The 25,009-nt window shown below is 47.3% G+C and overlaps 2 protein-coding genes across 2 annotated transcripts in view; both read left to right on the forward strand.

The window, feature by feature from the left end:
- The first annotated feature begins 389 nt into the window (after positions 1-389).
- LOC121575858 (proline-, glutamic acid- and leucine-rich protein 1-like) lies at positions 390-4,218 on the forward strand. Its single transcript, XM_041889150.1, has 3 exons — positions 390-672; positions 3,595-3,968; positions 4,213-4,218. Exons 1-3 carry the CDS (start codon positions 663-665, stop codon positions 4,216-4,218), a joined length of 390 nt encoding a protein of 129 aa, XP_041745084.1. The 5' UTR covers positions 390-662.
- The window catches only part of LOC121574963 (FYVE, RhoGEF and PH domain-containing protein 5), a 95,515-nt gene continuing 74,711 nt past the window's right edge, over positions 4,206-25,009 (forward strand). Inside the window, exons 1-3 of the mRNA XM_041887670.2 lie at positions 4,206-6,670; positions 22,056-22,173; positions 23,048-23,106. Coding sequence (XP_041743604.2) covers positions 4,227-6,670; positions 22,056-22,173; positions 23,048-23,106 — 2,621 coding nt within the window. The 5' untranslated portion in view covers positions 4,206-4,226. The remainder of the gene's footprint in view (positions 6,671-22,055; positions 22,174-23,047; positions 23,107-25,009) is intronic.

The following is a 25,009-nucleotide window of genomic DNA, read 5'->3' on the forward strand; positions in this document are numbered from 1 at the left end:
TTAAAATTGAAAATGACCGTTTATTTTCTTATTTAATAATAAGTGAATAATTAGAGACACTATGAAACCATAGGTTCCAAAAATATCCACTTCATGTGAATGTGATCAATGCCTCATATAGCCTTGCATACTCACATTTCTAATGCATCCAACTCTGTCTCAAATACATACATCAAAGCTCTAACAAATCCAAATAAATCAATTTCAGTTAAGCAAATAGGTCACGGTTAATGCATTCATTTATGGTGTACATGCTGTATAAAGCTATTGAAATTTGAAATGTCAATACCTTTTAATGATCTGAATGTAGATTAAGTGGGTTTGGTCAGTGGTCCTTGTCCGCGCGATAGACCTTCCTCCTCATCAGGAACCGCGAGAGAGCACCTCCCTTCACGAGCGCACCAGTCGCCCATCCGCTGAAGGGATGCAAGCTCTGTGGACAAACAGCTGCTACCTTGACAGAGAAATCCTCGACAAGTAGCGAACACTTGGATAAACAGCGAGAGAAGGTTGTGAACTTTTGAGTTTATACCACTTGAATACTTTCAACATGAATTAGGGATACGTTTCTAGAACCTGTGGACATATGTGGCGATTGTTTCCTGCTTGTGAAAAATATATGGATAACTATAGGTTGCTAGTATGGCGGATGATGTCCCAAAATGAACACAGGTATGTAATAATATTCATGTAGCGATGCGCATTCAAGAAAATTAGGAGCCTGCAAAAGCCTACTCATCCACTCATTGTATTTACATAAAGGATGCTCCAATTGTGTGTGTGTGTGTGTGTGTGTGTGAGTGAGTGAGTGAGAGAGAGATATAATTTATCTGTTTTGTGTTTAGAACAAATTCACTTTTTCCTGCACCACTTGAAATAGCATTGGATAAATTAAATTGAAATACAAAAATCACTGTGGCATCATAGACCAAACAGGTACACAGTTTAGATTCGTTTTTATTTATTTGTATGACTTTTTGTTTTGTTTTGAGAGATCACCTAATAGGGGGTCAAATCACACTGGGGTAGATAACAACTATTGCAGAATAAAATTCAATGAGTAGTGATGGGTAGTGAAGGCTCTCACCAGTGTCATTACTGATGTCCTGCAGCGGCCTATAGAGTGATTAATGTGGCATGTTATACTGTATGACCAATGGTGTGAATATTTATAGCCAAAGGTCTGCTGAATTTCTACTGCACTGTGATGATTGGCCTCTGTAGCTCAGCTGGTAGAGCACGGTGCTTGTAACGCCAGGGTAGTGGGTTCGATCCCCGGGACCACCCATACGTAAAAATGTATGCACGCATGACTGTAAGTCGCTTTGTATAAAAGCGTCTGCTAAATGGCATATTTATTTATTGATAGAATTATTGTTATTATTTGATGGGTGACATTTCATGATTCCCTCAGTCTGATATCATATCCTGTGAGCTTGGCACAGTCAGGGTCCCAGTGTCTATTTTTCCTTTGTTTTTTAAACATTTATTTTAATTGAATTCTTGTTGCATAATTCATATCCTGTTGTTTGCAGAGGGACTTTGTGGGATGTTAGTTTTTTCTCCGTTTTATTTGACACACTGAAAGGACCTTTTCAGCAAAAGTGTGTGTGTGTGTGTGTGTGTGTGTGTCAGGGGAAGAATGAAAAGAAGGAAGTCCATTTGTGTTGTGAGAATTTGTACTCCTAGAAGGGTTTTTGGAGGAGTAAGGGTGCGCTGTTAATGTCCTTCCCTCATGGACTTCCTGCGTGGAGTCTTTCAAGGGGAGTCTGCTGGAATAGTTTATTAGTGGTGTTGGAAAACAACAATGAGAGAGAGAGAGAGAGAGAGAGAGACAGACAGACAGAGTGAGACAGACAGGCGGATGGACGGACGGACGAACAGACAGACAGAGTGGGACAGACAGACAGACAGAGTGGGACAGACAGACAGAGTGGGAAAGACAGAAAGACAGAGTGGGTCAGACAGAGTTGGACTTACAGACAGACAGACAGACAGAGTGGGTCAGACAGAGTTGGACTTACAGACAGACAGACAGACAGAGTGGGTCAGACAGAGTTGGACTTACAGACAGACAGACAGACAGACAGACAGAGTGGGTCAGACAGACAGACACGGACGGACGGACGGACGGACTGACTGACTGACTGACTGACTGACTGACTGACTGACTGACTGACTGACTGACTGACTGACTGACTGACTGACTGACTGACTAACTAACTAAGGAGTGAGAGAACAGTGCCCGCAGAGTTTAATAGGATGTGTGTCACGGCAGGTACTAAATTACAGGAAGAGACAAGGGGTGTATAAGTTGTGTTAAGTAAGGGTGTATTTCACGAAAAGACTGAACAACCAGTCAGCTATCTTTGACAGGTTCTCCACCCTTAAATTGTACTAGTTATTGAAAGCAAGTTGCTAGAAAACACTGGACTTGATTGTAAGCTACATGCATACAGTATCTGATTCTCAAAACAATAAGTGTGTTTGTGTCTGCCTGTGCATGTCGTTTTTTGATCAATTAATTAATTTATGGTAATTACATTTGATCATGCCATACAGTTGAAGTCGGAAGTTTACATACACCTTAGCCAAATACAATTTTTAACAATTCCTGACATTTAATCTTAGCAGAAATTCCCTGTCTTAGGTCAGTTAGGATCACCACTTTATTTTAAGAATGTGAAATGTCAGAATAATAGTAGAGAGAATTATTTATTTCAGCTTTTATTTCTTTCATCACATTCCCAGTGGGTCAGAAGTTTACATACACTCAATTAGTATTTGCTAGCATTGCCTTTAAATTGTTTAACTTGGGTCAAATGTTTCGGGTAGCCTTCCACAAGCTTCCCACAATAAGTTGGGTGAATTTTGGCCCATTCCTCCTGACAGAGCTGGTGTAACTGAGTCAGGTTTGTAGGCCTCCTTGCTCGCACACGCTTTTTCAGTTCTGCCCACAAATGTTCTATAGGATTGAGGTCAGGGCTTTGTGATGGCCACTCCAATACCTTGACTTTGTTGTCCTTAAGCCATTTTGCCACAACTTTGGAAGTATGCTTGGGGTCATTGTCCATTTGGAAGACCCATTTGCGACCAAGCTTTAACTTCCTGACTGATGTCTTGAGATGTTGCTTCAATATATCCACATAATTTTCCTTCCTCATGATGCCATCTATTTTGTGAAGTGCACCAGTCCCTCCTGCAGCAAAGCACCCCCACAGCATGATGCTGCCACCCCCGTGCTTCACGGTTGGGATGGTGTTCTTCGGCTTGCAAGTTCCCCCTTTTTCCTCCAAATATAACGATGGTCATTATGGCCAAACAGTTCTATTTTTGTTTCATCAGACCAGAGGACATTTCTCCAAAAAGAACGATCTTTGTCCCCATGTGCAGTTGCAAACCGTAGTCTGGCATTTTTATGGCGGTTTTGGAGCAGTGGCTTCTTCCTTGCTGAGCGGCCTTTCAGGTTATGTCGATATAGGACTCGTTTTACTGTGGATATAGATACTTTTTATTACTATTTCAATTACTATTGAGGTTGAACATTGTATTTGAACTGAAATTAATCACACTTTTCTCTCCTTTTCTTTCCAGATTTACAGAAGCGACTCCAAGTTCCCCAATCAAAGATCCGCAGTCACCTAACGATCAAGGTACAGTCCAAACTGATGTCAAAGCCTTGTCCCTCTACCCGGGGTCCCAAACCTCCCATCGCCCCAAAGCCCAGACCCTCCTCATCTGAAACAGAACCAGAGGAGGAGCAGTGCCCCCCTCACGGTTTGAGCAATGGAGACCTGACCTCGTCAGAGGAGGAACCTGAGGACCCCCAGGAGGGGGCAGAGGACCACATAACCCACCCCACAGAACACAACCAGGAGGAAGCAGAACCAGATAACCTCAATGACATCAGAGCTGATTATGGGGAGAATGAGGGAGAGGGAGAGGATGAGGTAGAGGGAGAGGGAGAGGTAAAGGGAGAGGGAGAGGGAGAGGTAAAGGGAGAGGGAGAGGGAGAGGATGAGGTAGAGGGAGAGGGAGAGGTAAAGGGAGAGGGAGAGGTAAAGGGAGAGGGAGAGGTAAAGGGAGAGGGAGAGGTAAAGGGAGAGGGAGAGGGAGAGGGAGAGGATGCGGGAGAGGGAGAGGTAGAGGGAGAGGGAGAGGTAAAGGGAGAGGGAGAGGGAGAGGGAGAGGGAGAGGATGCGGGAGAGGGAGAGGTAGAGGGAGCGATGTTGACCGATGTGGTCCCATTGGATAACACTAGTGCTACTGACACTCACATTGCTGTAGAGGAGGAAAACTCGAAAGAAACAGATGACTTGAACCTTGAGAGTGACAATAATGACACATCTGTGGACCCTGAAGATGTGTTGATGCAGTGTCTCTCAGAGTATGATAGAGGGCATGAGGAAGCAGAGTGTGTCAAAGAGCGGAGGGAGGAGGAACAGATTTTATTTGAAAAGACTGAAACAGCCAAGGAACCTACTGAATGCCCAGAAGAAGATGTAGTAGAACCAAACACTGAGGATTATGATCATGGTAACTCCCCTAGTCAACCAGCTGCAGACACTGACAGTGGACTTGAAGATGAGGACAGCTCCCCTGGTGTATATTTGCAGTGCAAGGTACCCACTGATGAAGAAGCAGAGGTTCTCTCTCTGGGAGCACACTGCTGTGCACTCCCACCCGTCTGTGAGGAGTATCCCTACGACGTGATTGGCCCCTCAGATGAGCCTGTTTACACATGTGACACAGGTGAGTCCGGTGACACAGGCGTGTGGCAGCCCGAGCGTGCCACAAAGGACCCCTCTGGGCGTTTCCATTTCTCTGGCAGCACTGAGGATATGTTTGGGCCTTACTCCGTCATCGAGGCAGTGCCTGCTGACAGGATGAGCACTGCTGACCCTGAGGTGAATCATGATGATACATGCTGTGGTGACAAACCACACACTCCAAAGGAGATGGACACAGCAGGCACCTCTAACCAAGAGCCTTATTATGTGTCTTCGGACGACATGGCAGAGCTAGAGGATAAACAGAAACTCTCAGAAGAGTGTGAGGTCCAGGACAGTCCTGAGCAATCCAGCCAACACAGAGAAACAGCTAAAGAGGATATGGATGAATACGCAGACATCGATGACTCCCTCTGCCCAGAGACCCATGACTTTCAGCAGCTGGAGGGTGCCTCATCAGAGGACTATGTGGAGATTGGGGACGATGATGAGACGGATGACACTGAGAGGAAACAGATCAGAGGGAGGAGTGTGAGAGAGAGAACAGCCAAGCGTGAGCAGGCTTTCTCCAGCCAGCGGAACAGCTGCCAGCCCCGTCTCAGGCTGTGTAACATCACAGTGCCAGCAGACTTGGACCGGACCCGTACCCCAGAGCTCACCAACAGGGTGGTGTTTGCCCACACCACAGAGGCCTTCGAGGAGGACATTGAGGAGCTGGACGGCCACATCTTGCCTTATTACGAGGACTCCAACTCAGACAGTGAGGAGCACATCTATGAGGAGGCCGGCTTTGACTCTGATGGGGAGAACTTTATCTCTAAGAGCATTGTGATGCGGTCACGCTCCTACTCTGGGAAAGTTCCGGGTTATGTCCCTGAGACGGTTCCTGAGGAGACATCAGAGTACCAGAGTACTCATGACTACTGTACTGTGGCGTTAGACCTGAACGGAGAACCTCTGGTACGTCCTGAGCAGCCTGAGATCAACAGACTTATCCCCTCTCTGAAGCCACGCCGCTTCCTACTATACCCACGCTCATACTCCGTAGAGGGTCGAGAACTGTCATCGGGCATTCACACAGAGGCTGACCAATCGCTGAAGGAGGATGGCAGGATGAAAAGGACAGATGACACCCTCTCTCTGCCATGTGTTGTCACTTCTTCCGGAAGCTTCTCTCAGCGGAGCCACCAGTCATCCAGCGGTGTTTCCACGCCAACTTCTCTGGTAGACATTCCACCTCCCTTTGAATTGGCTTACATCACCAAGAGACCGGTCACTAAGAGCTCCCCGTCCCTCCTGATCAGCGTCTCTCCTGAGTCCACAGACAACAAGCCCAAGAAGAAGAAGTCCTCACTCAAGCGCTTCCTGGCCCTGAAGTTCAAGAGGAAGACAGACACTAAAGGCTTTGGTGACGGGAGCATCCGCTCCTCGCGCTCCTCCTCTGAGTCCAGCCACCATGGCCCAATGAGAATCCTGGACCTAGAGCGCAGGAGCACTGGCTCCCCACAGCCCCAGTCCCAGTCTCGCATGGTGAAGCCCCAGCAGCGCCCTCCAGACCTGCCCTCAACCTTCCTGCCCTACAAAGACCGCAGGAAAGGAGACCCTAAAGCCTACGGAAGCAGGGGTGTGTCCAGGGTAGAGTCCTTCGAGGAGCGCTCCCGCCGACCCCTCATGCCCCTCCCCCTGACCAAACCCCGCTCCATCTCCTTCCCCAGTGCAGACACATCAGACTATGAGAACATCCCAGCTATGAGCTCTGACTATGAGAACATCCAGATCCCCCCTGGAAGGAGACCCACCAGATCCATGACTGTCACAGAGTTCTTTGAGGACCCCAACCGCATGGTGGCCCCCTCTAATGACAACGATGGCTATGTGGATATGAACAGCTTCCCTGGGATCGACAGCAAACCCCAGTCACCTGAGCAGGAGCCTGAAAGGTATAGTAATTTATTATACTCTGGGACAAATTGATGAGCACGGATGTTGGGCCTCTTCAGTGATTGTCTGAACTGAATTACCAGCACATGAAAAAAAAGCCTGTCAATATCATACAGTCTGCAGAGAGGGCTCTTCCCCATAGCCACTCTCCACACACTGTTTTCTAGTGGACTGGTTTGGCCAGGCTCCATCAGTTCAACATTGCAATCTCCAGACCAGCTGATAGATAACTGTAGCTCAAAGGAACAGCGGGCTCCTGGCTGACCACACTTCTCTTTTTTTTGGAGAGTGTTGTGTTCTGTGAGAGATGAGCAGCCTGCTGTGCTGAGGCTCATTGGGTTTGGGAAGATGGACAATGCTTGTGGGAGAGCTTATCCCACTTTCAAATTTTCTCGATTCAAGGTCACACCTGGTGTTTGCTTCATGTGTGTCTGAGGGGATGGAATAGCTCACAGACACTGAACACTGTAGACAGAGCTTTATTCACAATGGAAGGAGAGAGAGAGAGAGAGAGAGAGAGAGAGAGAGAGAGAGAGGAGAGAGAGGAGAAGAGAGAGGGGGTACTGTAGAAAGGAGGAGAGGTGGACTGGGATTAAGAAAGACGGGAGAGAAAGGGGGAGATAGAAAAAGAGGCAGGGAAAGGTGTGATAAGCAGCAGAAAGAGAGGGAGAGCCAGGATAAGATAAATAAGAGAAAGAGAGTGTGAGATGGCAGAAAACGAGAAAGAAGAGGGAAGAGTAACAGTAGGTTGGTATAATTGCTCTCCTGTCCCTGACACTTGTGGTTAAGTTTGGGATGGCTTTTATTAAAGGCGGTTTCCCTGAGTGCCTCACTTTCATTGAGCCCTGGAGGGGTGGTGAGATTTACAACAGGGCTGAATAGAGATAGGAGGAGGAATCACTGGGAATGACCCTCTCTCTGGTCTCAGCCACCGCTCTCTACAGCCAGCTCAGGTCACCTCCAGTCACAATTAGACGCCTGTTTGATGGCGGGTGTGTGTTCATAGGGACAGACCATTACTACAAGCCTCTTAACAGATTTTTTATTCATTTTCACAGCAGTTCCTGAGAATTTGCCACAGCTGCCATTTATGGCTGCTTCATTCAATGCTGCTTATTTCACACTTATAGTGATCATTTGAATTAATTAATTTATATTTTGAACGTTTTGCCTAGATGGAGTGTTCTATTAAAATGCAGTTACAGTATATTTTGATTAATAGTTTACTGTTGCTTTTTTCCCATGCATAGTTGTCAGTACTCTTTTAGAAGAGGCTACAGTAGGCGTGTATCTTTCCTCTCTCCCAGAGCAGGATATTTTTCTGCTGGTGATGTTATCGATTTGGCTCATTGTGTGGTGGTGGTCTGAAATCTCAGGCCCTACTCACTGATCTAAAGGGGACTATCTGTCCTGTCGCCTCGCCTCGTCTCGGCTGCATTCTCCCTGGAGATACCTCTGTTGCCGTGGATGCTGTGTCTGTTTTGTCTCACTGTGCTGTGTGTGTTTTTTTGTGTGTCTGCATTCGAGTGTTAGGGTATGTGTTTGTGTTTGCCTGCTAAGCTCTTGCTGAAGGGTTGACATTGCCACTGTCCTAGTCCGGCGGGCCGATGATGGCAGGGTGATTTATTGAGCATGTATTCAGAAGTTAACACTCTTCTCTTGCTGCCCAATAGAGAGGAGTGAGACTGTTGAGGACAGAGGGACAAGGGACAGTGGGCTGAAGTGGGACAAAGGGATAATAGGCAAATAGTTACCACAACGTTAGAATGTTGCTACAGTATCTTTTTACACCAGGTTTGATTAATGTACAACACAGTTCAAACACTGTTTAGCATAGAAAAGCAAAGAAAAACACATTTTGTTTGTAAGTGTAAACTAAGGCAGGGTAAAGAAATGCAAAGTAAGAATTTATGCAGACATTAATGAATGAATGTGCCTGTTTAAACTAGGGTGCTGCTGGATCAGAGCTGGAGCTCACTAGGTCAGACTGAGACTGTCTTGCCCTTGCCAACATAGCTGTATGGGGACAAACAGAAGGGTGAGCTCTGTGAGAAAGCATCATGTCAGAAGGGAAGGCGTCTTGACTGTGCTTGTGTTCTTTTCAGGGGGCAGTCAATGTGCTCTGTGATGACTCTCTGTACCATGCAGTACCAGTAGGATCAACAGCACCAATGAACTAATGTCATCCCACTGGAATAACCCCACAACAGACCAAACCACAATAGTCAAGAGTATATATATATATATATATACACACTCACCAGACAGTTTATTAGGTACACCACCCCATTCACGAAAATGGATCGCTCTTACAGACAGTGAGTCACGTGGCTGTGGCTTGCTATATAAAGCAGGCAGACAGGCATCGAGACATTCAGTTACTGTTTGATTGAACATTAGAATGGGCAAAACAAGTGACCTAAGCGACTTTGAGTGTGGTATGATCGTCGGTGCCAGGTGCCGCCGGATCCAGTATCTCAGAAATGGCCACCCTCCTGGGCTTTTCACACACGACAGTGTCTAGCGTTTACTGTGAATGGTGAAATAAACAAAAAACATTCAGTCAGCGGCAGTCCTGTGGGCGAAAACAGCTCGTTGATGAGAGGTCGAACGAGAATGGCAAGAATCATGCAAGCTAACAGGCGGGCCACAAACAGACAAATAATGGCGCAGTACAACAGTGGTGTGCAGAACAGCATCTCGGAATGCACAACTCATCGATCCTTGTCACAGATGGGCTATTTCAGCAGACGACCACACCAGGTTCCACTCCTATCAGCTAAAAGCAAGAAGAAGCAGCTCCAGTGGGCACGTGATCACCAACACTGGACAATTGAGGACTGAAAAACATTGCCTGGTTTGACGAATCCCAGATCCTGTTGCGTCATGCTGATGGCAGAGTCAGGATTTGGTGTCAGCAGCATCCATGGACCCATCCTGCCTGGTACAGGCTGGTGGCGGTGGTGTACTGGTGTGGGGAATGTTTTCCTGGCACACGTTAGGTCCCTTGATACCAATTGAGCAACAAACGTTTCCGACACTTTGTAGAATCCATGCCCCAAAGAATTCCGGCTGATCTGGAGGCAAAGGGGGGTTCGAGCCGGTACTAGATGGGTGTACCTAATAAACTGTCCGGTGAGTGTACATACTGTATATATTGTGCAGCTCTTGTTATAGATTTATATATTAATTTAGTCTACAACATATGCAAATATAGTCTTAGAGAGAGAGAGAGAGAGAGTGAGAGAGACCTGCCCATTATTCTTATTTATGGTAAAAAGCTTTACTCGACCTTGAGATACAGCAGCATGATAGGTAAATCCTTAGTGCAGCCTGTACTAAAAGTTCCTCTTTGCCTCTGTGATGTGTTCTGTTAGTTCTGCTCAGACAGCCGTTCTGAGTGCGTTGTTGTAGAGGGCGGTGGCTGTCCACTGTGGCGAGGTCGCCGGGCGGACTGCGGGGACGGGTGTGGGGTACTGCAGGCCTGGAGCCAGGCCCTCTGAGGTCATTGCCAGGTCATCCCCAGGGAGGAAGAGTCCTGCCTTAAAGGCTTCCACACCGCTCTGCTGTTTACAGGAAATGCAGGATAAGGGCGGAGGGAGGGAGGGAGACAAGAGTGAGTGGGTAGGGGAAGACTGAGGAGATCAGTGTCACCAGGGCTGGATGGGGTGTGTGTGGGGGGGGTTACCAGACTCCCCCAGGACTGGAACAACAAGACGAGGTGTGGTGTTATCAGGAATGTAAGGTCCGACCTAGAACTAGAATGTCCTGTTGTCTTCACTGGTAGAACAGAGGAGGGGTTACTGGTTTATATTTTCCAGTGATGAAGACATGGATGTCTTATGGTATGGTGGGTTTTCAGAAATGGGTTAACATTGAGCACCTTTTGAATGTTTTAGAATTCAGGTCCAAAAAGTCACTTTCTGAGCACTTCTACAATGGGCAAATATGAATGGACGATTTCGTTCAAATCAAAAGGGGTGCTGTCAAAAAGTGATTAAATTACTCCCGAGTGGCGCAGCGGTCACTACAGATCCGGGCTGTGTCACAGCCGGCCGCGACCGGGAGACCCATGAGGTGGCACACAATTGGCCTAGCGTCGTCCAGGTTAAGGGAGGATTTGGCCGGCCAGGATGACCTTGTCCCATCACGCTCTAGCGACTCCGGTGGCGGGCCGGGCGCATGCACGCTGACATGGTCACCAGTTGTACAGTGTTTCCTCCGACACATTGGTGCGGCTGTCTTCCGGGTTAAGCGAGCAGTGTGTCAAGAAGCAGTGCGGCTTGGCAGGGCCGTGTTTCGGAGGACGCATGGCTCTCGACCTTCGCCTCTCCCAAGTCCGTACGGGAGTTGCAGCGATGGGACAAGACTGTAACTACCAATTCGATACCACAAAATTGGGGAGAAAAAGGGGTTAAAAAATTCAAATTCAATTCAAATGGATTTACCCCAGGGCAAGGCAGCATTTGCCACACCACTTTTTAATCTGGTGTAGCAGTGCCATACCACTTTTGATTTAGTTTAATAAAATATATACAAGCAAAAGGGTAAAGGTGCTGTTTTTTGGACCGATTTGCCACATGATTTGACAACTCGCGCACAATTTCTCTGTCCTTGTCACACCCTGACTCTGAGGACTTGTATTTGTTGAGTCAGGGTGTGTATTTTCCGTGTTGTGTGTTGCTATGTTGATTTCTATGTTTTAGATCTAGCATGTGCAGATCTATGTTGGCCAGGGTGGTTCCCAATCAGAGGCAGCTGTAGCTCGTTGTCTCTGATTGGGGACCATACTTAGGCAGCCTTTTGGCACCTGTTAGTTGTGGGATCTTGTTCCGTGTAAGGTATGTTGTTTGTGTGCTACCTTGGACTTCACGTTTCGTTTGTCGTGTGTTTAGTCGTTAATAAATATGAATGCATATCACGCTGCGCCTTGGTCCTTCTCGTTCATGAAAGATCGTGACAGAAGATCCCACCAATCCTGGATCAAGCAGCGTGACGAGGAGAGAGGATGGACTTGGGAGGAGATGAGCGAGAGTCTGGCAAGAGGGATGGAGGCCATGATCACGGGGGAGAGACAAGCCCACATTTTTTTTAGGGGGGGGCTCACGCCGTGGACGACGAGGCAGCAGGAGGCCGCGATAGAGCAGTTCAGCCGTTTAGCAGAGGAGGCCGCCAGATTAAGGGGGTCATTGGTTCAGAGGGAGCAGAAGGAAAGTGTAGAGGCACGGCGAGAGGAGCTGGTTAGGCAGCAGAAGGAGCGGGGGTTAATGAAGGGAACCCAGTCCCGCTCCTCGCACCAATCGAGTGGTGCGTGTCGCCAGTCCGGTCCGGCCCGTTCCTGATTCCCGCACTAAGCCAGTGGTGGGTGTTCCCAGTATGGTTCGGCCCGTTCCTGCTCCTCGCATCAAGCCAGTGGTGCGCATCGCCAGCCCGGTCCGACCTGTCCCTGTCCCTCGCACCAAGTCAGTGGTGCGCGTCGCCAGCCCGGCCTGTTCCTGCTCCCCGCACCAGGCCAGTGGTGCGCGTCGCCAGTCCGGTACGGCCCGTTCCTGCTCCCCGCACCAAGCCAGTGGTGCGCGTCGTCCGGCCCGTTCCTGCTCCCCGCACCAGGCCAGTGGTGCGCATCACCAGTCCGGTACGGCCCGTTCCTGCTCCCCGCACCAAGCCAGTGGTGCGCGTCGTCAGCCCAGTCCGGCCCATTCCAGCTCCGGTCAGCGGCTCCACTCCGGAGCCAGAGCAGTCCGCTCCACCGGTGCCTGATCCAGCTGCGGTCAGCGGCTCCACTCCGGAACCAGAGCAGTTCGATCCACCGTCGTCGGGTCCAGCTCCAGTCAGCGGTTCCAGTCCAGACCCAGACGTCAGCCCCTCTCCAGGTTCGGGGTCTCCCACACCAGGGTCCAGACAGGGCTTGGTATTTTGTGGGAGGAAGGAGAGGGGAAGCAGCGCGCCAAGGTCCAGACCAGACCAGGGGCGCAACGGGGAGGTGGAGAGTAAGTGGTGGTCACACCCGGAGCCGGATCCGCCTCTGAGGCGGAATGCCCACCCGGCCCCTACCCTGTTATGTTTATGTGGCGCGGTCGGAGTCCGCACCTTTGGGGGGGGGGGGGTACTGTCACGCCCTGAATCTGAGGACTTGTATTTGTTGAGTCAGGGTGTGTATTTTCCGTGTTGTGTGTTGCTATGTTGATTTCTATGTTTTAGATCTAGCATGTGCAGATCTATGTTGGCCGGGGTGGTTCCCAATCAGAGGCAGCTGTAGCTCATTGTCTCTGATTGGGGACCATACTTAGGCAGCCTTTTGGCACCTGTTAGTTGTGGGATCTTGTTCCGTGTAAGGTATGTTGTGTGTGTGCTATCTTGGACTTCCCGTTTCGTTTGTTGTTTTGTCGTGTGTTTAGTTGTTAATAAATATGAATGCATATCACGCTGCGCCTTGGTCCTTCTCGTTCATGAACGATTGTGACAGTCCTTCACATCGGAGTGCTGCTGCAGGCTCTTAAGGGGTCTTGACCATTCAGATTCACGTAAATTGTAGGTTGCGCGGGCCGGGCACAAAACTCAAGGCGTTATCTCAACTTATCCAGTATTTATTCAGCAAGCGTTATAACACATCACTCCCGACCGACACAAGCAAAAACTCTTCCATAAATGTAGCAGCCTATACACCTAAACATTAGCTATCTGACATGATGTATTGCATGGAAACAAAACTATTTTTTAGTCTGATCAACTGTCGGCTACTAACAACAGCAACTGTATATCAAATCAAATCAAATCAAATCAAATTTTATTGGTCACATGCGCCGAATACAACAGGTGCAGACATTACAGTGAAATGCTTACTTACAGCCCTTAACCAACAGTGCATTTATTTTAAACAAAAAAGTAAGAATAAAACAACAACAAAAAAAGTGTTGAGAAAAAAAGAGCAGAAGTAAAATAAAGTGACAGTAGGGAGGCTATATATACAGTAAAATAAAGTGACAGTAGGGAGGCTATATATACAGGGGGGTACCGTTGCAGAGTCAATGTGCGGGGGCACCGGCTAGTTGAGGTAGTTGAGGTAATATGTACATGTGGGTAGAGTTAAAGTGACTATGCATAAATACTTACTTAACAGAGTAGCAGCAGCGTAAAAAGGATGGGGTGGGGGGGCAGTGCAAATAGTCCGGGTAGCCATGATTAGCTGTTCAGGAGTCTTATGGCTTGGGGGTAGAAGCTGTTGAGAAGTCTTTTGGACCTAGACTTGGCACTCCGGTACCGCTTGCCGTGCGGTAGCAGAGAGAACAGTCTATGACTAGGGTGGCTGGAGTCTTTGACAATTTTGAGGGCCTTCCTCTGACACCGCCTGGTATAGAGGTCCTGGATGGCAGGGAGCTTTGCCCCAGTGATGTACTGGGCCGTACGCACTACCCTCTGTAGTGCCTTGCGGTCAGAGGCCAAGCAGTTGCCATACCAGGCGGTGATGCAACCAGTCAGGATGCTCTCGATGGTGCAGCTGTATAATTTTTTGAGGATCTGAGGACCCATGCCAAATCTTTTTAGTCTAGCCTACTATGCGCCCTGTCCCTCTGGCCAGGGTAAACGAAGGGGTAACGTTGTGTATTTATAGCCCATTTGTTTGTAAGAAAATGTGAATGGGAGAAAATGTGGTTTATATTCAAACTTGGGCTGACTAGGCTACCTAGACTTTTTCTATCCAAAATTATTAACTGGAATTAATCAACAAACACAATAGCTGACATAGACTGTGACTTAATTTTTTATTAGGCCTACAGTTGCATAGGGCAGGGATGCAAACCTGCATAAAGCAAGCTCAGCCCTGTGAGTTGTATTGTCCAATCATGTTTATTTTTCCCTTTAAAATATAATTCATATGAACAAGTACAAGGTTGCTGCAGTTTGACATGGTTTTCATCCTCCCCAAGGCCAGGGGGTTTTCCAGGAGTTTTTAAAAACGGTCCTATCATAGCCCATATTAAATTGTTTTACAACAGATAATTCACGTCATACTGTATAAGGTCCAGAGTTTTACCTGGTTAGGTTACCAGATCAGGAAAAACTACCGGCCCCAGAATTGTTTCTGTTGCCACACCACTCTGGGACCTGTGGTGCCACTTCTGATTTACCCTAATGTAAAGAGCAAGTGGGACCCAGTCTTGACAATTTAAACTGGGTTCTCACAGTATGACATGACCCAGGCCCCACTCAATAGACAAATAGCCTCTCAGATGCTCTCCTGTTGTTTGTGTTGATGCTCTATCATGGCAGTCACAGTCAGGGGCCAGAATCTTAGCATGCCGCCTCATACAACACTGTCAGACAACTAGCAGCACAACAGCCATAGGTCACACGTAATGATCAACACAAACAGCACAAAACAATTTAAAACTGTTCTTATGTTTTTAAATCCCCATCTGCGTTTACATTTCCCTTGTTGAGTCAACTAACGACCCTATTTCAGCTTTTCCTATTTTCTTTAATAGCACTATTACAAGGACAGAATAGCACCTGACCTGTGATTGCACCGAATACATATGTAAATACTTAATGTTTAGCCCAATTGAATTACATATTATATACCCCATCAAATCCTTGGAAAAGGGGGACATATATGCAGGGCTTGTAGTAGAAAATCTCTGGATGCTCTTCTGAATTTGTCACAGTAGATTTACCTCACAGGTATTAAGGAAGACACTGGTTGCAAAGACAAAGCGATTGCTGGCATAATTATAATTATATTGCTGTGTAATGAGCATTTCAAAGTCTTTCAAGTATTGTTCGTATTGCCAGTTTTCCTGATGGCAAAATTATACACAGTGTGTATTGCATATGGAACCAGGGAAACATTGAATTTTAAATGTGGAATAGATATATGATAATAAACCATTGGGCTTCCTATTATAACAGAGGTTGAGTGTGACACTCTGGCTCTAGGACTTTTGTATGTGAGCTAGAGTGTATGTTGTTTTGTTGGGGATTTGGGTGTTTTTCTATGTTGGTAGTTCTGTCGGGTGTATTTCTATGTTTGCAGGTCTGTGGGTTGTTTTTCTAGGTGTTGTATGTTGTAGTCAATGACTCCCAATCGGAGGTAACGAGTGTCAGCTGTCGGCTCGTTATCTCTGATTGGGAGCCATATTTAAACTGTCAGTTTTCACCTTTGTTTTGTGGGTTATTGTTCCAAGTTCAGTGTATTGTTACGTTAGGACTTCACTATCGTCTTTTGTTGTTTTTACGTGGTTGCTTTATAAATAAAGTCATCATGTTCACTCCACGCGCTGCGTATTGGTCCGCTCCTTCCGACGATCGTGACAGAATAACCCACCATAAAGGAACCAAGCAGCGCGTCCAGGAACAAAGGGTCTGGACATGGAAGGAACTGGTGGAAGGTAAAGGGTCCTGGACTTGGGAGGAGATCCTAGATGGTATGGATCGCCGACCATGGAACGAGACGGTGGAGAGGCGACGGCGAGAGGAGCAACGGCATCAGCAGGGCCATCATCGTCGGAAGGACGAGAGGCAACCCCAAGAAATTTTTTTGGGGGGGCACATGGCTTGGGCGACGGAGCAGCAGGAGGCTGCCACAAGGCAGAGTCAGAGGGCTGCCAGGTTAAGGGGGCTGACGGAGGCAGAGAAGGGACGGATTCAGTGGGCTACCAGGTCAAGGGGGCAACTGGGTAAAGCAGGGAAGGAAAGCGTTGAGGCACGGCGTGAGGTACTGGGGTGTGTAACCAGTTCGGTCCGGCCCGTTCCTAGTCCCGTGGTGCAGCCAGTAGTGTGTGTTCCCCGTACGGTACGGCCTGTTCCGGTCCCTCGCACTAAGGATACGGTGCGCGTCGCCAGCCCAGCCCGGCCTGTTCCTACTCCTCGCACCAGGGATACGGTGCGCTCGCCAACCCGGCCTGGCCTGTTCCGGCCACTCGCACCAGGGATACGGTGCGCGTCGCCAGCCCAGCCCGGCCTGTTCCTACTCCTCGCACCAGGGATACGGTGCGCTTCGCCAACCCGGCCCGGCCTGTTCCGGCCACTCGCACCAGGGATACGGTGCGCGTCGCCAGCCCAGCCCGGCCTGTTCCTACTCCACGCACCAGGGATACGGTGCGCTTCGCCAGCCCGGCCCGGCCTGTTCCGGCCACTCGCACCAGGGGTACGGTGCGCGTCGCCAGCCCAGCCCGGCCTGTTCCTACTCCACGCACCAGGGATACGGTGCGCTCGCCAGCCCGGCCCGGCCTGTTCCGGCCACTCGCACCAGGGATACGGTGCGCGTCGCCAGCCCCGCCCGGCCTGTTCCTGCTCTCCGCACTAGGCGTTATGGGAGTCCCCAGGGTCCAGCATGCCCTGTTCCGGCTCCCCGCACTAGGCGTTATGGGAGACCCCAGGGTCCAGCATGCCCTGTTCCGGCTCCCCGCACTAGGCGTTATGGGAGTCCCCAGGGTCCAGCATGCCCTGTTCCGGCTCCCCGCACTAGGCGTTATGGGAGTCCCCAGGGTCCAGCATGCCCTGTTCCGGCTCCCCGCACTAGGCGTCATGTGCGTTCCCAGGGTCCAGCAAGCCCTGTTGCTTCTCTCCGCACTAGCCCTGAGATGCGTGTCCTCAGCCCGGTACCTCCTGTTCCGGCACCACGCACCAGGCCTACGATGCGCCTCAGACGGCCAGAGTCTGCCGTCTGCCCAACGGGGCCTGAACTGTCCGTCTGCCCAACGCCGTCTGAACTGCCCGTCTGCCCAACGCCGTCTGAACTGCCCGTCTGCCCAACGGGGCCTGAACTGTCCGTCTGCCCAACGCCGTCTGAACTGCCCGTCTGCCCAACGCCGTCAGAGCCTTCCGCCAGACAGGATCAGCCAGAGCCTTCTGCCAGACAGGATCAGCCAGAGCCTTCCGCCAGACAGGATCAGCCAGAGCCTTCCGCCAGACAGGATCAGCCAGAGCCTTCTGCCAGACAGGATCAGCCAGAGCCTTCTGCCAGACAGGATCAGCCAGAGCCTTCTGCCAGACAGGATCAGCCAGAGCCTTCTGCCAGACAGGATCAGCCAGAGCCTTCTGCCAGACAGGATCAGCCAGAGCCTTCTGCCAGACAGGATCAGCCAGAGCCTTCTGCCAGACAGGATCAGCCAGAGCCTTCCGCCAGACAGGATCAGCCAGAGCCTTCCGCCAGCCAGGATCCGCCAGAGCCGTCCAGCCAGGATCCGCCTGAGCCAGCCAGCCAGGATCTGCCCCTCAGTCCGGTGCTGCCCTTTAGTCAGGTGCTGCCCCTTAGCCCGGTGCTGCCCCTTGGTCCGGTGCTGCCCCTTAGTCCGGTGCTGCCACTTAGTCCGGTGCTGCCCCTTAGTCAGGTGCTGTCCCTTAGTCCGGTACTGCCTACTAAGCAGTTTGTGACTGTGGTGGGGTGGGGATCACGACCGGGGCCAGAGCCACCACCGTGGACAGACGCCCACCCAGACCCTCCCCTAGAGCGTATGCTGGTGCGCCCGGAGTGCGCACCTTTAGGGGGTACTGTGACACTCTGGCTCTAGGACTTTTGTATGTGAGCTAGAGTGTATGTTGTTTTGTTGGGGATTTGGGTGTTTTTCTATGTTGGTAGTTCTGTCGGGTGTATTTCTATGTTTGCAGGTCTGTGGGTTGTTTTTCTAGGTGTTGTATGTTGTAGTCAATGACTCCCAATCGGAGGTAACGAGTGTCAGCTGTCGGCTCGTTATCTCTGATTGGGAGCCATATTTAAACTGTCAGTTTTCACCTTTGTTTTGTGGGTTATTGTTCCAAGTTCAGTGTATTGTTACGTTAGGACTTCACTATCGTCTTTTGTTGTTTTTACGTGGTTGCTTTATAAATAAAGTCATCATGTTCACTCCACGCGCTGCGTATTGGTCCGCTCCTTCCGACGATCGTGACATTGAGCAGAAGTTCACTCTTGAAATGACCCTTAGTAGGCAGTAAAAGTCAAATATTTCAATCTAACTGTTCTGTAATGGTTTATGTATATTGTCATTAATGTAGCTCTATAGTACCTGATTGCTTTACGAGCCCAATTGTGTCCTGTGTGCCTAGACTCTGGGAGAGAGAGTACAGTACTATTCAAAGAGTGAGATATTATTGGAGAAGCTGAGGATTGTGATGAACTCTGGTGTTGGTAAAATAGGGACCTTCTCTTGAAGCAGTCGTATATGGGAAGAAGTGTTGCTGGAGGCAGGCTGGTTCCGGTGCAGAAGTTGTGCTTTTACTTACAGTTGAAGATGGTGGTGCACAGGTGCAAAATTTACAAATAATCTAAAATATACAGTACATTTACAAACTTCACAATAATCCTTAAATGCAAAACAAAATGCCTTGGAGCAGGCAAACCTGTCTACTTCCTTGAGACTCAGGTTGGGGTATACCAGGCTTACGTCAGCCTCCCTTCACATTTACCGAACAGAATCTGTCGAAGAAGATCAAAACAGGCGCTTATAATCACAAGCCCCTCCCTGGGACAAACCACTGTCGAAATTACAATTAATCGCTCAACTGGTAATCAATGTAAAAGGCATGTTCCAAAATCCTTCATTACATTTGTACGCTGAGTATACAAAACATTAAGAACACCTTCTCTTTCCATGATATAGACTGACCAGATGAATCCAGGTGAAAGCTATGATCCCTTATTAATGTCACTTGTTAAATCCACTACAATCAGTGTAGATGAAGGAGAGGAGACAGATTAAAGAAGGATGTTTAATTGAGACATGGATTGTGTATGTGTGTCATTCAGAGGGTGAATGGGCAAGACATGAGATTTAAGTGCCTTTGAACGGGGTATGGTAGTAGGTGCCAGGCACACCGGTTTGTATCAAGAACTGCAACGCTGCTGGGTTGTTCAGGCTCAACAGTTTCCCGTGTTTATCAGGAATGGTCCACCACCACAGTGACACAACTGTGGGAAGCATTGGAGTCAACATGGGCCAGCATCCCTGTGGAACGCTTTCGACACCTTGTCGAGTCCATGCCTCAACGAATTGAGGCTGTTCTGAGTGCAAAAGGCAGGGGTCCAATTTAAGATTAGGAAGGTGTTCGTAATGTTTGGTATACTCAGTGTATAATCATAAGCAGACATGATCTTCATCAGAACCCGTTCACAAAGGAAACGCCATTTAATTCAAAATTCACAGTCGATGCAAAATAGTGACATCCTCGCTGGTAGTTCACATAGCCTAGAACGTTATACAGGAACAGGACATTAGAAACAGACGAGAAGCTCCAAGAACTATCAGCAAAGAAAATACACTTGATAGATAGAGTCTTGCGAATGTTCATGTGTATGTAGTTTAACTTGGGAAAACAACATGTTCTAACATGTTCAATGCAACAACAAAAAAACGCTCTCAATTGGCAAGAGAGCGCACTATGGAGAGATGTGTCTTGGCCACAATATTCGCCACAGTAGGCATACAGTTGAAGTCGGAAGTTTACATACACCTTAGCCAAATACATTTAAACTCAGTTTTTCACAATTCCTGACATTTAATCCTAGTAAAAATGTCCTGTCTTAGGTCAGTTAGGATCACCACTTTATTTTAAGAATGTGAAATGTCAGAATAATAGTAGAGAGAATGATTTATTTATTTCATCACAATCCCAGTGGGTCAGAAGTTTACATATACTCAATTAGTATTTGCTAGCATTGCCTTTAAATTGTTTAACTTGGGTCAAACGTTTCGGGTAGCCTTCCACAAGCTTCCCACAATACGTTGGGTGAATTTTGGCCCATTCCTCCTGACAGAGCTGGTGTAACTGAGTCAGGTTTGTAGGTCTCCTTGCTCGCACACGCTTTTTCAGTTCTGCCCACCAATGTTCTATAGGATTGAGGTCAGGGCTTTGTGATGGCCACTCCAATACATTGACTTTTTTGTCCTTAAGCCATTTTGCCACAACTTTGGAAGTATGCTTGGGGTCATTGTCCATTTGGAAGACCCATTTGTGACCAAGCTTTAACTTCCTGACTGATGTCTTGAGATGTTGCTTCAATATATCCACATCATTTTCCTTCCTCATGATGCCATTTATTTTGTGAAGTACACCAGTCCCTCCTGCAGCAAAGCACCCCCACAGCATGATGCTACCACCCCCGTGCTTCACAGTTGGGATGGTGTTCTTCGGCTTGCAAGCTACCCCCTTTTTCCTCCAAACATAAAGATGGTCATTATGGCCAAATAGTTATATTTTTATTTCATCAGACCAGAGGACATTTCTCAAAAAAGTACGATCTTTGTCCCCATGTGCAGTTGCAAACCGTAGTCTGGCTTTTTTATGGCGGTTTTGGAGCAGTGGCTTCTTCCTTGCTGAGCGGCCTTTCAGGTTATGTCGATATAGGACTCGTTTTACTGTGGATATAGATACTTTTGTACCTGTTTCCTCCAGCATCTTCACAAGGTCCTTTGCTGTTGTTCTGGGATTGATTTGCACTTTTCGCACCAAAGTACGTTCATCTCTAGGAGACAGAACGCGTCTCCTTCCTGAGCGCTATGATGGCTGCGTGGTCCCATGGTGTTTATACTTGCGTACTATTGTTTGTACAGTTGAACGTGGTACCTTCAGGCGTTTGGAAATTGCTCCCAAGGATGAACCAGACTTGTGGAGGTCTACAATCTCTTTCTGAGGTCTTGGCTGATTTCTTTTGATTTTCCCATGATGTCAAGCAAAGAGGCACTGAGTTTGAAGGTAGGCCTTGAAATACATCCACAGGTACACCTCCAATTGACTCAAATGATGTCGATTAGCCTATCAGAAGCTTCTAAAGCCATGACATAATTTTCTGGAATTTTCCAAGTTGTTTAAAGGCACAGTCAACTTAGTGTATGTAAACTTCTGACCCACTGGAATTGTGATACAGTGAATTATAAGTGAAATAATCTGTCTGTAAACAATTGTTGGAAAAATTACTTGTGTCATGCACAAAGTAGATGTCCTAACCGACTTGCCAAAACTATAGTTTGTTAACAAGAAATGTGTGGAGTGGTTGAAAAACGAGTGTTTATGACTCCAACCTAAGTGTATGTAAACTTCCGACTTCAACTGTATATCATATGGAATCAGGCAAACATATTTGAATTTTAAATGTGAAAGTAATTTGTGCTTCATAAAACAGAGGTTGTACGCGCATATGGTACGCGCATATGTGTGTGTGTCCCTTTGGTCTGTCTCTCTGTGATGAACCTGTTCACATGCTGTTAATGTCCCTGCAATCTGGCTCCGGTCATCCATAGTACTACTTTAGGACGTAGACACGCACACACACACACACACTCAAACTCACACAGCGGAGTGGATATTACACGCAAGGGCAGGATGAGCGGTGCATTGAAAAATGAAGAGTAAGTTTGACTGTCTTCTTTTCTCTCCCTGATGTTGCAGTGCCTACACCGAGCCTTTCCCAGTGAACCATACTCCAGCAGGGCTCTCAGCTGAGGAGGACCATGGATGTACCTCAGAGGAGGAGGAGGGAGGAGTGGAGCATGGCTACGACAAACAGGTGAGACATCCAGCAGGAGAAACAATAGACTATGTCATTTTATGAACATGTATTAAGTCACAGGTTTCACAGATCTTCAAAGATTTGGGTTATGAGCAAATTTTTCTAAGACAGATGGCCTTTACTTGTATTATCCACAAAATAATATTTAACTTGGCTACCACATTCAATGATGTGTATCACTTGCTGTAGAAACTCCTGGTTCCTCCTCCTTTCTATTCAATCAGCCATTTTATAGCAGCCCAGAGATGGACCCCACCCCATCCCTCTGCCACAATAATATCAGCCTGGCTCCGGCCACTTGACTCACATTTCCATGTTTTCTTTTTCTTCAAAAGAAAAACACAATAAGGAGAGAAATAGTTGAGCCAGTCCCAGGAACAGTTCTCTGGATGAAAGTGGGTTTGGGTCACATTCTAAGGAAGTGAGGATCAACATGCTAGTATGGTTATATTTGTAAACGGTTCTGGTTTAGGAAAAAACTAGAAGAGTAAGACTAATGGCCATAATTCCCTAAAATTTGTTCATATTTATGGTAGGTCCTAGAGGTTTAGAGGCTAGTGATTACCCTCTAAATCAATGGGGAGCATTGTTGTCGCCACGAACGCAGCCAGTCAGCCTCTCATACATAATGCATCTGAATTTAAACCTGTGTATTTGAAAAAGCTTTCCCGTCTATACTCCACACTAATTAAATAATCAGTCTTATTTTGACAGCAGAAAATCTACAAAAATCTGAATTTGCTTTTCGTCAGTCTCCTGTTCCCCACGTAGCTGTTGCTATTTATGTTTCACAGGAATACGTGCACACATAGAGCCTTTCAACATCAGCTCTGTTCATTCATCTCCTGCTGCTTTCACTTCTGTCACCCAGATTGATGGGCGGTCCAGAGCCTTCTACGTCGCCAAAGAGCTGGTGGATTCTGAGAGACTGTGAGTATCTCTTTTAATGGATTCAGTAGCCTCCCTGCTTTAGTCAGGCCATTCACCCCCCTCTCTTGTTCTCTCTCTTTCTCTCCTCTCTCTCTCCCTCTCTGTCCTCTTCATTACTGTTTTCACAAATTCATTGAGCAGCATCCACAGCAACCCAAACTGACAACCAATTATATTTAAACAATAAAGCATGACAACCCTGGGATTATCGTGTGATAGCTCCCGACTAAGGACTGTTCTTAGGCCCGAAGCGAAGCCAAGAGCCGGGTAACAGCCCTTAGGAGGGAGTTATCACACCATAATTCCCGGGTTTGAGGGCCTTATTTATTTTATAAAACAGTTGCCAACATATATTACATTCGTTTTATTTCTTCCTTCCAACAGACGATATAGTCCAGTTAAAAGCCAGTTGTTAGTTCTGAAGTTGCTAACCAAACAGGCTGGTCATTAATTATATTATCATGTTTTGACCAATGATTTATATATACACTAGATGACTGACGGGGCTCTGCCTCTATCTTGGCACTCCCCCACCATTGTAAAAACGTTTTGGAAGCTATAGAAATGCATTTATTAAAGTTTTTGCCACGTTTATTCTATTACAGACACCTTAATGCATACTTTTAAATTGTATTATGTGAGCTAAACCTACAAATATTTGTTTTTCCTTAACAAGGAAAAACAAATACTGTCCCCACTACAACAACAAAATACTTAAAAACATGTAATTTTGTCCTTTAAACATTTTATTGAAATACTGTAGAATTCCATTCATTCCTATGGAGGACTGCAACTTCTGGGGAGTGCCTATATGGCTGACCAGTGGCTTCAAAGCCTCTCACTGGTCAATACATGGCATCAGGAATCCAGTGTTTATATACAACATTGGTTTTGACCCAGTCGTTCGTTCTATTCATTCCACATTGTTATGTTAAACAAATCATTGGCATGTACAGTAGCTAACTACCAGAGGGTCAATGATGACGAGAGACAAGAGTTACAGTTCATATAAGGAAATCAGTCAATTGAAATAAATAAATTAGGCCCTAATCTATGGATTTCACATGAACGGGCAGGGGCACAGCCATGGGGAGCCAGGCCCAGCCAATCAGAATTGTTATTTTCCCCCACAAAAGGGCTTTATTACAGACAGAAATACTCCTCAGTTTCATCAGCTGTCCAGGTGGCTGGTCTCAGACGATCTCGCAGGTAAAGAAGCCGGATGTGGAGGTTCTGGGCTGGCATGGTTACACGTGGTCTGCTGTTTTTAGTGCGGTTGGATGTACTGCCTAATTCTCTAAAACGACATTGGAGGCGGCTTATGGTAGAGAAATGAACATTCAATTCTCTGGCAACCGCTCTGGTGGACATTCCTGCAGTCAGCATGCCATTTGCATGCTCCCTCAAAACTTGAGACATCTGTAGCATTGTGTTGTGTGACAAACCTGCACATTTTAGAGTGGCCTTTTATTGTCCCTAGCCCAAGGTGCACCTGTATAATAATCATGCTGTTTAATCAGCTTCTTGATATGCCACACCTGTCAGGTGGATGGATTACCTTGGCAAAGGAGAAATGCTCACTAACAGGGATGTAAACAAATTTGTGCACAACATTTGAGAGAAATAAGCTTTTTGTGTGTATGGAACATTTCTGGGATCTTTTATTTCAGCTCATGAAACATGGGACCAACACTTTGTTCAGTATACAGTACCAGTCAAAGGTTTGGACACAACTCATTCAAGGGTTTTCTTTATTTTTACTATTTTCTACATTGTCGAATAATAGTGAAGACATCAGAACTATGAAATAACACATATGGAATCATGTAGTAACCAAAAAAGTATTAAACAAATCAACATATTTTTTTTGATTTTAGATTCTTCAAAGTAGTAGCCACCCTTT

The sequence above is a fragment of the Coregonus clupeaformis genome, chromosome 10 (assembly GCF_020615455.1).
Source record: "Coregonus clupeaformis isolate EN_2021a chromosome 10, ASM2061545v1, whole genome shotgun sequence".
Taxonomy (NCBI): domain Eukaryota; kingdom Metazoa; phylum Chordata; class Actinopteri; order Salmoniformes; family Salmonidae; genus Coregonus; species Coregonus clupeaformis.